This window comes from Camelus dromedarius, chromosome 4 (genome assembly GCF_036321535.1).
Source record: "Camelus dromedarius isolate mCamDro1 chromosome 4, mCamDro1.pat, whole genome shotgun sequence".
NCBI classification, from domain to species: Eukaryota; Metazoa; Chordata; class Mammalia; order Artiodactyla; family Camelidae; genus Camelus; species Camelus dromedarius.
Window position 1 is genome coordinate 75,155,508 of NC_087439.1, and position 16,262 is coordinate 75,171,769.

Genomic DNA, 16,262 nt, shown 5'->3' on the forward strand with positions numbered 1-16,262 from the left:
CCTCTCTCCAACCCCAAGGAGAATCTGTTGGTCCATAACTAGAAAGCAGGTGAGAGTTCATGATTATACACTTTCTTAGACAGGGATGAATACAGAGATGCTGACATTGTTGAGAATTCTGTTTGTAGGCGGTAGCCATCTTTGATGCCGATAATAGGAAATAAATTCCTTCTCTCTAGTTTATTTGTTCTAATCTCTTAATGGTGACTGACGCTGCTGTGGGCTTACGAATTAGTGAGGTCACTGGCGTTTTAACAGTGTTATTTGTGGAAGGCAGTGTATTGTAAAAGAGCTTGGGCTTGGGTGTATTCAGATCTGACTTTAATCCTGGTTGTTATCACTTCTGCTCTGAGCCTCAGTTTCCTCATCTGTAACACAGATCCTATAACACTATTGACCTCAGCCTTAGAGCACAGTGGCATTTATTAGAGACTATTTTTAAAGCATTTACTACGTATTCCTGGTACATGGTGGGCATTCTGTAAATGCTTACTATTATTATTGTTTGCTAGGACACGCCCAGGAGCCCACAGTGATTTGTCCTAAGACTCAGCTGGGTTTGCATGTTCAGAAGAGGACTGGACAGGGTGATGGTGATTCTGGAGGGCCAGCTTTGCTGTGTTCACCCAGTCTATTCCAGAATCAGTCCAAAGTTCTATGGTCCCTTGAAGCTTCATGGCAAAACTATGTCTGGGTTGGGGTATGGTGGAGAGGAAGTTTCAGCCACCAAATACAGTGTGGAGCTTAAATCCAGCCTGCCCCACTTCACAGCAAATGCACATGACAACTGAGGACATGTCATCTTGCTTTCCTGGAACTTTTGCTGGAAAGAGATGGTCTTGCAGCCTTTGATTGCACTCACCCATTCACCCAGCACTAAAAATTGCAACCACTGCCCTAGGTAGCCAACAGCTTTCTGAGGTCTCTTTCCCCACTGAAGAACAATGCATCTGAACTGGAGATCCCCCCATCCCAGCCACTTCACAGAATAAGACAAGAGCAAGCTCCAGCTGGATTGATGACTGCATCCATTTTTGCATTAAAAGTTAGGTCTGAAAATAATTTCTAGATTGATAACCACATTTTGGGCTTTTCATTAAAGCTATATGATGGATGAAAAGGTTTTAGTCATTTTTTTTTACAGTCTGAAAACACAAATCCACAAACTCCATTCTGAATTGGCTAGGCTCCTGTAAGCCTATTTCAGTAACTGAAATGAAGGCTCTATCTGATTAATGGTAACGGTAAATTAGAGTTCTCGGATAGTGGCCACTCTATTCTGAGTAAATCAAACAGAAAGCTCCCCTTTCTGGGAGAACAGTCAGCTTGTTGACATCAGCCCACTCTGTATGCGTGTGTGTGTGTGTGTGTGTGTGTGTGTGTGTACACATAACTCATTCTTTGGAATTCTCCCATGGAAAAGCAAAGGAAGGAAGCTGAGGGGAGGATGGGGCGATTGCATCCTGTGCTCTTTACAGGGGTGTGGCCACAACTGCCTCAGCCTCAGGGACACTGACACATGATGTTTTTTCACTTGGGATGCCTGAGCAGTGATAAGTCTTGATGAAAGGCAGGAGTGGCTCTCAGCGTTGTTCTTAGCTGGACAGGAGTCTCCTGGTAGAGAACTGCTCAAATCCCACTCCGTGCTTCATTTCTAGGACGTTGGGGGGAGGGGTGAGCACCAGGAGTGTCTGGAGTGGACCCCCAGAGCCCTCCAGGCTGTGTTAGGACTCCAGATCCTCTTTGGTTTGTTCTGGCCACTGCCACGAATGAAACTGCCAAGCGGGTAGGCCAGGTACGTGGTTTTAAGGAGGATGAAGCGTTTCTTCGTGCTGCTTCCTAAGTCTGATTTGAAATGATGGATCCCACCCTGGCAAAGGCAGAGAGGGACTGTCTGGGATTTTATGAGGTAAGGCGTTAGAAGGTTCTGTGAAATGAATTCCACTGTCATCTGATTTCCGTGTCCAGCTGTTTGGGATTTATAGTTCTCTCCGCCTTTCTCTTTGAAAATTCTTAATATTGTCCCCTCCCTGCTTGGTTAGGGACAATTATTAACAAATTATGCAGTGCATTTATCACATTTAGTCTTTGACAGCTCAACATAGGAGATCAGTGCTGCTATGAAAGCATGTAAAACTTCTGTAAATAAATACATAAACAAATATGCAATCCCCTTACTGTGAATTTCTAAAGTCCCACTGGTTTTAGATGAATTATTTTACTGTGATGTTAAGTATGGGTTCTACATACAAGAATGCTTTTGAAAATGACATTAGATTGAGTCCAAATAGATTTCATGACAGGTCATCAGCCTCTGGAATAATGATGTTTTTAATGGATTTAAAAACTCTTCTCTCAGGGACTGAGATGTTACAACAGATTTATTTGTAATGGAACGTTTGTATGGACAGGTATTCATAGACATTCACATGCTAAAGACTGATGATTTAACAACAACCGTACAACAAAACTTGAACTTGAGAATAAAACCATTTTTTTTTTTTAAGATTTCCTTGTGGCAACTGTGGCAAAACTGGCTCAGTTTTCTATAGAGCTTCTAATCTGCTTTAATTAATTGTTTAAAACTGGGATGAATGCAGGGCAAAATTTAGGTTCTATTATAATTTTTTTTACAAATTAGTATTTTTAAATGAAAATTTTTAGTTTTTGGCTGTATTCCTAAAATAGTTCTCAAGGGTGGGTGGTGGGGGTGTTACTTTTTATTGTCATGTCAGATGTTATTGGCATTTAGTGCTTGAGAGCCAGAGATGCTTAACCATTCCTGTAATGAACTGGACAGACCCTTACAAAAAATTATCGTTCAGAATGCGAGTAGCATCCTCATGGAAAAACATTGATACCTGCTCAGTTTAATAAAAAGTACACAGGTGAGCAGTCTAATCTCTGGGAAAGTTATCTGTCTTCTGATCAAGCCATTTGGGAAAGGACCCACAGGGAGTAGACACTTCTGCAAAATTATTCTTAAGGATCAATAGCAATAACTGTTGCAAAAAATACTGCTCCCACATATTTCTAATTAATATTTTCAGACTGAGTTTGGATTAGCTCCAACAAGTATCTGGTTCACTTTAATGAGTAACCTCCATCTTTAAATAAAGTTAAGCACTTACAGTTTCCAAATCTGATTATATGCGCTCACTGAGATCAAAGGAGTAATTTACCCTGAACCAAAGGATGCTTTTGTGCTAAACATTATAGTTTATAATGGTTGTACATTTCTCAGAATCTTCAGTTGTCACATGCAAAGTAACATCCTGAAGGACCTAGAGGTTGCTTTTAAATTTCACTTAGTGTTAGAAGGGATTATCTATGATATTTAATATGAGTGAGAGCTTAGTGTATGCATGGTACTTAAAAAAATAATTAGCAGAAAGAAAGGAGGACATGGAGTCAAAACTGTCATTCCTGGCACCTTTTTATACACACAGTGCTGTGACAGAGATCCCCAAGTCGAGACTGTATTCAAAGCCTCGGATTTACTGTGTAGGGATATGAGGGCGCCTCTGCCTGACTCTTGATTAAGCCAGGCTTAAAGCTCATTGACAGAATCGTCAGCTTTGAGTGACCTTCCGTCCACGAACTGGGCAGTATTCAGATACTCTGTGTGGGAGAATGTGCTACACAGGTAATGGCTTAAGGTACTATCACTGTATGTACAACCTGCACTTTCGTTGCCTGATCATTTGGCATCCGTTGCTAAAGAAAGCAGAGTCCCCCAAAACATAAAAATAATCATGCTTTTGTTTTAATTTATGTGTCTGTATTTATATTATGAAAAATCTGAATAAAATAATGTATTTAAAGGAAACATTTTAAAAGTTAAAACTAAGGAAAGAAGTTGAAGAACTGTGCTTTTGAGTGTTAAAAAAAGACATAGCTCTCTTTAAAAAGGATGAAGTGGATTGACAAGTTTTAAAAACCTACACATGTAGCTCCTAGCATGTGCCAGTCTCCCATGCTGTACTCGTGTATTCCTCACAGCTTTCTGAGTTAGGTGTGCTGGTATCATTTTTATAGGATAAAGAAATAGAGTCCCTGAAGTTTCAAGACTTGCCCAAGGTCATCCATTCAGTAAATGGGAAACATAGAATTTCAACTCAAGTTTGCTGTTTCCTAATTTTCTGGGATTATCTAGCAGCCATATCCTGGCAACATTATTATCGAGCAGTATATTACTTTCATTGCACCTGTAATAAATGATACGTATGGAAAAACAAAAGCATACTTTTATTGGTGAATAGAGGGTCCATGTGGACTTACTGCCAGTGATGTATTAAGTATGTTGCATTAAGGGTTTTATTGAGTTATTAAGTGATGGAGCATCAGAGCTTTCCGTTTTGGCTGAATAAGGTTGAGTGTGTGAAAGCTGGACTTTCAGAAGTTGTCTGAATAACGAGGGGGAAGGGAAGAGCACGGTGGACTTAGAGAGGGATATCACAGGATGGTGGCTGGGCTTGGAGAGAGCTTAGAGGTGGATGAGTCACTCACGGGCTTGTTGGACTGAAGAATCTGGAGTCGGTTCATAGCCTTTTGCACTAAGAGTGGATATTTATAGCTCTGTCTGCACAGGAAAGATGGAGATGGGAGGAGGGGCATGTTTAGGTGATGGCTCCAAGGCTGGTGCGGGGTCTGGGCATGAAGCATCCCCGTGAACCGTCCCCTCTGTCCTTGTGCAGTCTGCTCTGCACACTGCAGCCAGATGATTTTTTTTTTAAATGCAGATCATGTCCCTTCCCTGCTTTAAAATCTCCAGTGACTTTCCATTATCCTCACTCTTCACTGTGATAGATGGTGTCATGTAGTGTCGAGAAGCGTGGCTTCTGGAGCAATGCAGCCCGGGTTCACTCTGTAGCACATGCTTATTTTGGGATTTGGAGCACATACCTTCACTTCTCTGTGCCTTAGTTTCCCCATCATTAAAAATCGAATAATAGCACCTCAAAGGGTTGTCAGAGGTTGCAATGAGTTAATAAAGACAAAACAGTAGAGCGGTGCCTGGTGCATAGTGAGCTCTGTCATGCTTATTATCATCACTGCCATCTACAGGCTGGCTCTGCCTGTCTCCCTGATCTCATCTGCTCCCGCTCTCTGCCTCGTTCGTTGTTCCCTCTGCGTCACTTTGTTGTTCCTGGGAACATGGTGGGCTTGTCCTCTTTCAGGGTCCTTGCTTTTTTGTTTGTTGCCTTTCCCCAAGTCTCCTTATACAAAACACTCTATTCAAGGTTCTGTTCAGATATTTCTGGCATCAACCTGCATAAAATAGTACTCCCACACCACCCTCTCTCCCCTCTCCGCTCCCTGGCTTTCTTCGCGCTATGTCACCGCTACCTGACATTACATTATATCTACTACACTTCCTGACCTAAATGTTATTCTGCATCTGATTATTCATTGCTTTCCCCACTGGACCAAAATCTCCACCAGGACAGGGACTTTGACTCCCCTATTCCCCTTGAATCCCTCTCACTTAGAATATTGCCTGGCAGAGAGTGGATGCTCAATAAATGTTTGTTGAATTAGTATTCAATAAATTTCATTTCCCCCATCACTTCTATAATTGTTTCCTTTCTGATTTTAGATCTTAAAGTATTCCTTCTAACTCTTGTTAGCCTGTCATCATCTTGCTCCAAATTATGGACCTTTAGAAAAAGATCATTTATGTACTCTGTCTCATGAAAGTTCTTTAGCAATGGGAAGCCTTTTTCTAAACTGTCAGCTTTGGTACAAGGAAGGGGATTGAGGCATTTCAGTGTCATTGTTATAGAATATTCCCAAAGGGCCTAATCTTGGATCTTGTGCTAAGGTGTTTACCAAGCTACCTACCAAGTGCTGGTCGTCCTTGACCTTTTAAAAGAGCTTGGGCTCACATTCTCACTGTAAAAGTGTAATTGCTAGAGCAAATGAAGCCATGCAAATGATGATGGGGAAACGTACGTACTGACAGCAATGTGTGCTTCAAAGAGACTTCAGAAATTTTTAAGCCTCAAATTTTACAAAGAGCGCCTAATTCCTGCTGATATTTTTAAAATGAAGTTAGCTACAACTATTACAAATTGCATATTCTGTTTTCACAATGATACTTATCATAAATTTTTATAATAGCCAAATAAAATATAGATTGTCTGTTTGGCATAAGTAAGCTTTTAATAATTTTTCCATTTGAGGTATTATCAAAGAATTTGAGTTTCCTATATTGTATATAGGAAAACATTCAGTTGGGGAAAAAATCAATCTTAATTTAGAAATACTCTGAAAGTCTTTGTCAGGGAAAAACTTGTTTAAGATGTTTCAGAGACCTTTACCAGAAGCTGATCATGTGATCTTAGGTAAGCTAAGCCAAGCCATTTTTTTGTGCACTGGGGATAGACTGTAAGATATAAACAAAGTTGAATGTCAGCTCAGCATAGCACTGTGATTGAATTAAGTTAATTGGAAATTCTAGTTATAAAAATTGAGATTCTAAATAAATTGATCTTTTTCAGATAGTCTAATAAAGCTTACCATGGCATTTGCAGTCTTGTCCTTGTTTCCCTCTATTTTGAACAAGACAGCAATCTCTTTAAAGCTTTCTGCACTCCTTGGTGAGAATTTCATTCCTCTTTTGTGTACTTTAACAATACAATACTGATATTCAGGTAATGCTGTTTTATCATAATTGAAAGAAGATATCAAGACCTTGCACTGAGCCAAATCTGAACAAATATTGTTCTAGTCACTGGAGATACATCAGTGAACAGAATAGACAAAAGTGTTTGACCTCGTGGAGTTTATATTCTAGAGAGAAAGACAGACAATATACAAGAAATGTACAGATGTTATATAGTATGTTAGATGGTGGTAGGGTTGTGGGAAAGAAATTGGGCAGACTGAGGTAGTCCAAGATTGCTGGAGGCTGTCAGGGTCATTTTAAAGGGGGTGGTGAAGGTGGATTTCTTTGAGAAGGTGGTATGCAAGCCAAAAAAAAAAAAAAAAAAAAGTCAAAGGAGAGGATATATGGGGGAATGTTTCAGATAAATAGACCCTGAGGAAGAATACTGATCATACCTTTGAGGACATTGTTGAGGAGGGAAAAAAAACCCCACAAACTTTCCTCTATTCTCTTAGATTTGGCTACTGGACCTGAAAATCAGACTGACAGAAGACAGATTAATAGGAGAAAAGGCATACAAATTTTATCTGATGTTAAAATTTTAATTTCTACCTGCATGGAAGCCTTCATGGAAACAAAATAAAGACCCAAAGAAGTGGTTAAATTCAGGGGGCTTATATGTCATTTTAATTAATAAAGGGCAATAAATTGTGGAGAAGCAAATAGAGAAAGGAAAATGGGGGTTGGCTTCTAGGGGTGATAAATTGTGGGAAGGTAAATATATGGGGAAACTAATGGAAGATAAGGGTTATTTAGTAAGGTTTGTTATGCAGACTGAAGTTGGTCCTTCTCCACTGATAAGAGTGGTGATTAAGAGTCATCTTACTCTTCTGATATGGGAGATGGAGATGCCTTTACAGATGGAAATTTATGTCCTGCTTTTAGATGTAAAGGGGGAGGGCAGAGAGCTAATTGCTTTCAGCAGAAAGTGGTGTATTTTGGCAGGGCCTCTTCTGACCCCCTTCAATATCCAGGAATCCAGCGCGTCTGGAGTGGAGCAAGGAGGGAGGGGGTGACGGTAGGGGAAGATGAGGTGAGAGCTGTAATTTGGAGGGTGGAGTGGGAAGGGGGCCCTCAGATCTAGTAGGGCACTATTAACCTCCAGAAAGACTTGGAATTTTCCTCTGACAGAAACAGGGACCTACTGAACAGGAGGTGAGACACATTTCAATATGTAAACATTACCTGTGTTTAAGATGAATTCTTCCATAAATCATATCAGACTGAAACTCTTGGAAGGTTTCTTGCTGAAATGAGTCCTGCGGTTTCTTCTCGCTGGACTGTTGGTGGTTCCCCCCTTGTCAAAATGAGTGTTCAGTGGACTCGTTTCGGATCAGGTGTTTTATATGGGAAGTGGCTTAGCAGAGCCTCCTGCCTCTGCCCAGCTTGTCTGGAGGTCTGCATGCTCAGGAGACCCCTCAGGGATGTGGGGAGGATTTGGCTGTAAGTTATGTTGCCCGGCATGGATCTACATTGAACATTCTTCAAATTGGGCTCCCCTGACCCCCGGTGAGGCCTCTTGTAGAGGAGACAACGATAAACTTCTCTCTCATTCCTGGGGGTGTACTGAATCAGCATGTGCGCCCCACGCCACTCCCTGCTAGTGCTCCCTTCCAGCCAGCGAGGCACTTGCCTTCCAGTGCAAACATCCCCAGAATCAGACCTGGATGACTCGCCAGTGGCTCTTCTCAGAAAAACCAATGCCATGTTCCCAAATTCATGAGGAACTTTGTTAATGAATTCTCACAGCACTTACAATTGGTGCTGTTTAGTACAGTCGGTGGTAAAGAGTCACACCTCCCCTGCAGCATGGTTCACATCTCGGTCACCGTCAAGAGTTTTCTTATTGCACTGCTGTGGGATTTCGTAACTCACCTAGTACATGCCGGTAAATTTACAAAGTTTTAACAGTCAAGCAACCCCTGGGAAGGTGTGTTTTTTGCCCTAAAACGATCATTTTGATTAAATTTTAGCTTAGTATTGCTCTCCAAATCCTAAATCCCAGACAAGACGTCAAATTTCTGAGTGTAAACTGAATAAAGCCAGGCCCCTTTATGATCCAATCTCAGGATGCAGTTATATTCAGTTTGTATCCAAAAGATAATTTAAAATCAATTTAGATATTTATGCCATTTTTCGAGAAAATGGAGGGTGGAATTACTTTAACGCAAAAGAAAACTTGTAAGCATCATTTTTCATTTCTGGCAGTCTGTCACATGGCATCTCTTTCACAAAATTTCTCATCTTTTTTTTCTAACAACCCTGGGTTGACTGTTAGAAGAGTGAGGACTTTGAATACTTTTTTTTGGTTCCTATTTTATCTCCAGTACTGTACGGAGGTTTGGGAAATATTAAAATAGACATAGAAACTTTTCCAAATCCAAATTATATTTGAATCTGTTTGATATGTCTAGTCATGTCGCCTATATATTCTTTTATTACCTTAAGTTCTATTCATGGGACATTTCTGGAATCCAAAACTCATGTACAGAAAAAAAAACTTATTTTCACACTGATCTGTGCATGAAAATTTTATGGAGAAGGAAGAATTTGGAGCATGAAAGACTTATGTTATTTTCGGGGTTTGTGACATTTAAAAAAGAATTCATTTATTTTGAAATTGTTCTTTACAGCAGTGTTGTAGGTTAATAAAATTAATCCTGCTTTTCCAAGGAAGAAAAGGATAATGTCTTGGGGCCCAGGCAACTACAGGAACTTTTACCCCTGAATTCAGCTCTAAATATGCCACTTGTTTGTTTTTTTCTGATGACTATTCATGGAACCAAAGCATGAACCCTGGGAGATAAAACAGTATGTCTAGGGAATAGTGAAGCAAAGGAATGGATGACCTTAACGACTGGCTTAAATGTGTAGACCTCCCAAAGGGTATCTCCACGTGCATCTCCTGAAGATGCTTCCAGAGTCAGATTATACATGGTCACAGGGAGAGTAAGTCATTCTTCCAGTTCTACTTTAACACTTTATAAAGCATGCACACCTCGATCATAGTGCTTTCACACTGTGTTATACCTGTGTGCCAGTCTTCTCCTACTCCACCACCAGCTCCTTATGGCAGGAAATGGGTGTTCTTGACTTTCATAGTAAGCAGTTAGTAAGTGCCACTCAAATGAAGGAAGGAAGGAAAGAAAGAAGGGAGGGAGGGTGGAAGGGAGAGTGAAAGAAGGAAAGAAGGCAGGCAAAAAGGAAGGAACAAGCTAACAAATGGGAGGGACAATAGTCAAAGAGATGTCCATGGTCCACAGCATCGCTGTGATTGCTCTGTTTCCCTGGAAATTACCATGAAACAGGTTTTTTCCATGTGTGGTGTTTGTAGCACCTTTATCAGAATCACCTGGTTGGGGTGCTTGCTAAAATTCAGATTCCTGTGTCCTGACTCAGACCTACTGAATCAAAATCTTGGAAAGAGCAGCGCAGGAATCAGCTTTCTGAAGGAGCCCCGAGGAGACTCATTGTGAGCAGTGGAGTTGCCCTGGAGGACCAGTTAGCTAAAGGGGAAGGTAGCCAGTGATGGTCTGTGACCTACTGAATGTTCAGGAGATGTCAGTAAACCTGCTTATATAGAGATTTTGGTTAAGACCCCAAGGTAAAATCATGTGGTTCTCATTAAGGAAAGAGAGTTGTTTCCCACCTAATTAACCAGATCTAAGAAGATCCTCTGAGCCACTATACTCTGTAGTTAATAGAAGAGAGTTGTTCTGCGTGGTGTAATCTTACATCCCTACTCCTTTATTTCCTAGGTCCAAACCCTTTTCTCCGTAACAGAAGTAATGCCTGTATTGATAACAGAATTAATTGGAAGAACCCTAAAGGGTACAGGTTACCTTTAAACAATACGGGTTTGAACTGCTCGAGTCCACTTATATGTGGATTTTTTCCAACAGTAAATGCAACAGTAATACATAATCCATGGTTGGTCGAATCCACAAATGCAGAACTGCGTGCAGTTAAGGAGGGACCAGATCACAAATACAGAGAGCCAACTGAAGTTATATGTGGATTTTTGACCACAGGGAGAGGTGGTGCCCCCATCCTCTGCCATTGTTCAAGGATCAACTGTAATAAAAAAAAAAACAAAAAAAAAACACTATATGAGATCATTTTGGGAAAGAATCATGGATTGCTTAAATAAGGCAAGCGTAAAAGTTTTCAAAAGTTTTTTTGATAATGTTCCCACAATGTTCATAACAGAGAGGTATGAAAATTATATTAGAAGGATTTTAAGGCTTTTTTGATGTGTGCTTTGTTTTTCTATTTAGAGGAAACATACAGCCAACTAAACTTATAAGAGAACAAAGTGTATATATGAGACATGAATGGACAAGCTTTATATAAACCCTACCAAACAAAATTAGGTTTAAAGAAGGTATTTAGGTACATGAATTAAACATCTCCAGTGTTTCTTTTTGTAATTATATTCCAGCTAGAAAGTTACCTAAGTATCTAGAATATAAACTCCTAGAACACAGACTCCACTGTAACTGGAAAACAGACCCTTTAATCCTAGTAGGAAGGGAAATAAGAGTGGGGATGGGAAAGGAGGTACGGAAGGCAACGGTCAAAGAGCAAAAGCAGGAAAGCATAACTCATGGGAGCTGATGTGTTTCCAGGTTGAGAGGAAGAAGCTAAAGGTCAAGGTGAGAGAAGGTGACTGACAGAAGGGATTGAGTCAAGAGCACCTCCATGATGGGCGGTAGAACCCTGGGCAAGAAGGCAAGAAGTAGGTATGGACATAGAAAAGACGGCAGTAGGGAGATGGAGAGACCAGGGAGATGGGGCCTGAAGTCCTCCGTGTTTTTGATGCTGTAAGATGCATGGTACCGTGTTCCAGAGGGTGGAAGTTAGATAGGGGATGTGAGGTCATTGGGTCAGATTTGAATAGTTGTTAAGAGAAATGGGGAAGGGAAGTGGCCAAGTACAAATGGAACAATTGATACTCAGCTTCAAAGACCAATGATGTCTCTTTGATCTATCAGAGCCTTTATTCAGTTAAAGGAAGAAATAGATTTACAATTACATCTGTAATATACTTGTAAGGAATTTAGAACGCTTTCTTTGATATACTATGTTATGTATACACTGTTATTTTTCTTATTGGGAGTGGGGGCATCTCAAGAAGACTGAATCACCTAATATAAATGTTAAATGAGGGTAAAGGAAAACAACTTACACATTCTGGGAAAAAATATTCTGCCCTCAGATGTCCATGAAAAACAGATCTGAGCAAAGAAGTGCTGTCACTGGGAAGACGTTCTTGGGCTGGACTAGAACGGACGGCAGCCTAAGTGGAGGTATTAACCTAATTAAAGAGAGAAGTTTGAAGGATCAGTCAAAATTGGTCCTCTTCAAACGAAGAGAAGGGCTGAGCCGTTCTAGGTGCTCTTTAGTATGGCGGCGCCAAGGCTGGCCGGCGCTCTGGAGCTCGCAGCAGCGGGAGCTGGGTAGTGGTGGGGGCCGGGCCAGCCGGAGCTGAATCACTTGAACTCTGTGCTCCTACACTGGCTTATTTCCAGGGGTTTTGTATTTTCAGTTGAGTGGCTGCACTCGATGGCAGGAGTGCTAGTATCTGTCAGGGATAATGAATTATCGGAAACACAATCTCATCGGAGAAACATTTCAATCTAGAATAACCAGAATATTAACCAACTTGGGTAACTTCTGCGTGACAGACACGATGCTTGGTGGGGAATGAGACCTCCCGCAAGAAGGCTTACAGGATCGCTTCTTGCTGTGGCATTTGGACTTTTTTTTTTTTTTTTAATCCGAAGAGACCCATTTAGCTTTTGCTTTGGTCCTGCTCATCCTAATTCTGACCCGTTTCTCACATATATGAGACATTTGAGTGCCATATCAGCCTGAATTCTCATAGTATAGTTTCAACATTTTACTCCAAGGGGTTATTTTTTTAAAATATCATAAATTTAACCAAATGGAGTTGTCTCCATTGCCTATGAGCTGATGAGAGGAGAGTCAGAGATAGATGGTTTATCCCAACCCACATGAGTTGATGGATGAATTGAACACTTAACTTCTACGTGTCTTTCTTGGTAAGGGGCCCGGAGAGGAAGCACCCATAACTCATTCTCCCTTATTTCCGACTTCTGAGAGTAAAGAAAAATATTCACGCAATGTAGTATTTCTACCTTTAAGCAAATGTGACTGGCAGAGGAAAGTCATTAGTGGCCTTCTTGGAACAGGAGATGCTGACATTGGTTCTCTGAAGAAGTTCTCCAGGGAACATGTAAGGGGTTGTGTCAAGCCTCAGGCATCATTTCTTTGTGATGTAAGGTGTATCGTAAGTCCTCTCGTGATAATTCTCATTCCGTTACCCCTCTCCTTCTATTTTTGCTCTTCTGAGTTCCATCCTCCCAAGGTTGTGATGTCAGAAAGGTGTCCTTGGTTTGGCTTAACTGATGGCTTGGGCAGGAAAAGTTTAGTTATAGCTGAAGTGCAAACCCTCTTACAGTGTGGTCACATTTTAACAAGTACAATTTTCTTACTGTTGCTTTTTGTCATTTTGATCCTAATGCATGCACCTTAAAACAAGGCTTGATGCTGCCTCATCTTTCCTGAGGCTTCAAGAAGAAACTGACACAACAGTATTTTCAGAAAATTTCCCGTGTGTGTAGCCGTGTTTTTCCAAAAAGCATTTTGAACAGCTGGGCACCTTCTATTCCCCGTGCCTGTGTTCTATTCCCTGAAGGTCCAGCTTTCTGTGCCTTCCAGGTGACCAACAGCTAGTAAAATATATTTACCTGTGACAACATGAGAGTCTTCGAGCTTATCCAAGCATCTCTGCAGCTCTGCTCGTTAAAGTATGTCTTAGAAAGCAAGAAACTACCTCTGTTGTCTAACCTGTGGCAGTGATGCAGTCCCAGCCATTCTGGGTCACATTAGGCGTAATGAGTCTAAATCACTGAGTGATTTTTAGGATGACATGTGTTAGGTTAGGAATTGTGCTCAGCTGCAAGTAACAGAAACCCAACCACAGGGGCTTAAGTAAATAGGAATTTATTTTAACTAGGTAGCAAGAAGACTGAAAGTCACTCAGGTCTCAAGAAATCATCATGGATGCTTCTGGCTTCTTTCTTTGCCATCCTTAGCCTTTTCTAAGAAGAGTGGAGGGGGAAGAGCAGGATTACTGAATCTGTCCTTTAATCCATCAGAAAAATGACAGCTTTCCCAGAAGTCCCACCCAGAGACGTCCACCTGCATCTCACTGGCCAGAACTAGGCCACATGCCACCCTTAGCTGCAAGGGATTTTGGAAAGCCAAGTATTTTTTTAATAGGATGCATTGTTACCTTGGACAAAATTGGGGTTTACCTGCTGAGGAAGAATCTCAGTGAGCAGGATCTGCCCTGAGGAGCCACATGACATCTTTCAAATCTAGCTTCAGGTCATTGCCTTAGCACCTTCCTAATATGAGCTTGTGGTTGTATTTCTGTGATGGAATGGAGTGGTTTTCCTTGTGTTGTTTGTCTGTGAGAGGAGGTGACACCCAGAGTAGGTTATGCCTTTTTATTCTTACAACAGCAGTGGCTGCTTCTTGGCCTGTCATGATAAAGCATCTTTGACTTAATTCTGTGCTGATTCCAGATAGCACGAAGGAATCCTTCCTCCAGACTTCTTTGGCTTCTCAGTGTGATGAAACCAGTGGCCCCAAGGACAACCACAGACGGAAATCCCTCAGAGCTAGGTTATCCAACCCCTCCTGGCCCACTTTTGGTTTCTTTTATGCTCATAAGAAGCGAGGTTTTTCTTCTCAGGACTGTTCCCTCGGGCTTGGGCCCTTTTCCCCATCTTTCTTTTTTTTGTGTGTTTATCTCTTACTTTGTCCTGTCTGCTTAGTGCCAGCCCTCAGTTAAAGTGTGTCCGTAATCTTCCCTCTTGGGAAAGGGATTTGGGGAAGCAAATGAGGTACATCTTTAATAGCCAGTGTCACTGTCCACATTTCTATGTACCTGTAAACCTCTGAATGGTCTCTTTTTCATGTTTTTAGTTTGATTTCCGATCCCAGGGGCCTAAAACAGAGCTTCAAACTAGTGCAATGTGAGCAAGTTAAAGACCATGAATCCCTTCCACCTGCAGGTTGGTGGGGCAGAGGCTGGGGCACCCAGAGCATCCCTACTGTCATCTTAAGTTGTGAGTGTCTCTCTCATGCACCCCAGTGTGCCCTCCAAATGTCACCACTTCCTATGTGCATGAGGTCAGAGAGCTTGGAAGAGGCTGCTTTCAGGCCTATGCTTTGGGTCTGTCTTTTCTATCCCTCTTCCTTTTTCCTTTTCTTGTATTGGCTCATGGTCTGCCACCGCTGACCTTTTATGAAAGGTGTTCTAGCAGATCTGATGACTTGGTTGGTGCCTCCTGAACACTGTCCGTGGCCAACGTGTGCCATGTCTTGACTCAGTTTCATCACTTAATGTCCCCTTTTTCCCCCCCATCTTGATTCTGTTGTCTTCTCCCAGCTTTGCTCTTCCTTTCCTTTTTATGAAGGATTTTGTAGACGGGAGCTCACCCAACCCCTTTCTTTTATGTCATCTCATCACTGGTTGATGAACTATGGTACCCTTTGTTCTTTGCAGTTTTGCTTCTTGGCAACGTTGACCAACCTGGCCAAGCCTGGACATGCCATCTTCTTTCCACCTTCCCACCCTCCTCCCCAGTTCTCACCTACAAATGCGAGTATAGAACTTCAGGGTATAATCTGAGGGGAGGTAGTCAGTAACAATAGTGTTCATTCATAGTTTCCCCTTTACCTTTTTTCCATTTATTTTAGAACTTGTACTAGTCTTTGAGCTAAGGAAAGACAAAGAAGTTGTAATTAAGCTAAAAAATGTTTCTTTGGTTTTTCCAGATGAGAATTCTCCAGCCAACTTCTGGGATTCTAAAAACAGGGGTGTGACCGGAACACAGAAAGGACAGATTGTATGGAGAATTGAGCCTGGGCCCTACTTCATGGAGCGTAAGTAACTATATGTGAAATATAAGTTTGTAACTGAACTTTGCAAAAATATGCTGAAATCTATGGAGTCTTTTCTGGATTTTATTGTAAAAGTTTTGGGCTTTGATTTATAAACTGTATGCCATGTAGCCCCAAGCTGAAAAATATACTGTTTTGGAAAATACTCATTAGAGAATGTTCACATATTTTTCAAAAAGTGTGTGTGTGTGTGTGTGTGTGTGTGTGTGTGTGTGTGTTTGTAATACATATACCTGATTAATGTATGGTATATAAATTATGTATGGTTATTTTAATACTTTAAACATTTTTATAGACCCTTGTACCTACATTTGTAATTAGTATTTACTACATTAATTTCAGGGAGCAGAAAGAATAATTCAAGATTTCAGTTAATTTAGGAATTTTATTTGCCTTTAGAATACTTCACTATCATTTTTCCCAGAAGCAGAACAACTTTTGTACTTGGGTCCTGGTCTTTACAAATGTAGATAAGATAGTCTGGGGCACACTGCCATAGAGATCAGTTTACTAGGAATCAGAAATTGGCTGCATATAACCATTACCCAGTTGATCTGATATTATATTTATTTATAAATATGAATGCATATAT

General features: G+C 41.0%; 1 protein-coding gene across 5 annotated transcripts in view; it reads left to right on the forward strand.

Moving 5' to 3' along the window:
- Positions 1-16,262, forward strand: part of HECW2 (HECT, C2 and WW domain containing E3 ubiquitin protein ligase 2) — a 333,893-nt gene that overhangs the window by 181,282 nt on the left and 136,349 nt on the right. For 4 of the 5 annotated variants that reach the window (XM_031452092.2, XM_064485134.1, XM_064485135.1 and 1 more), the window contains one exon: positions 15,545-15,652. In XM_031452092.2, coding sequence (XP_031307952.1) covers positions 15,545-15,652 — 108 coding nt within the window. Of the gene's footprint in view, positions 1-1,432; positions 1,910-15,544; positions 15,653-16,262 lie in introns of those variants that run through there. The other variant, XM_031452095.2, reaches the window with a different exon arrangement.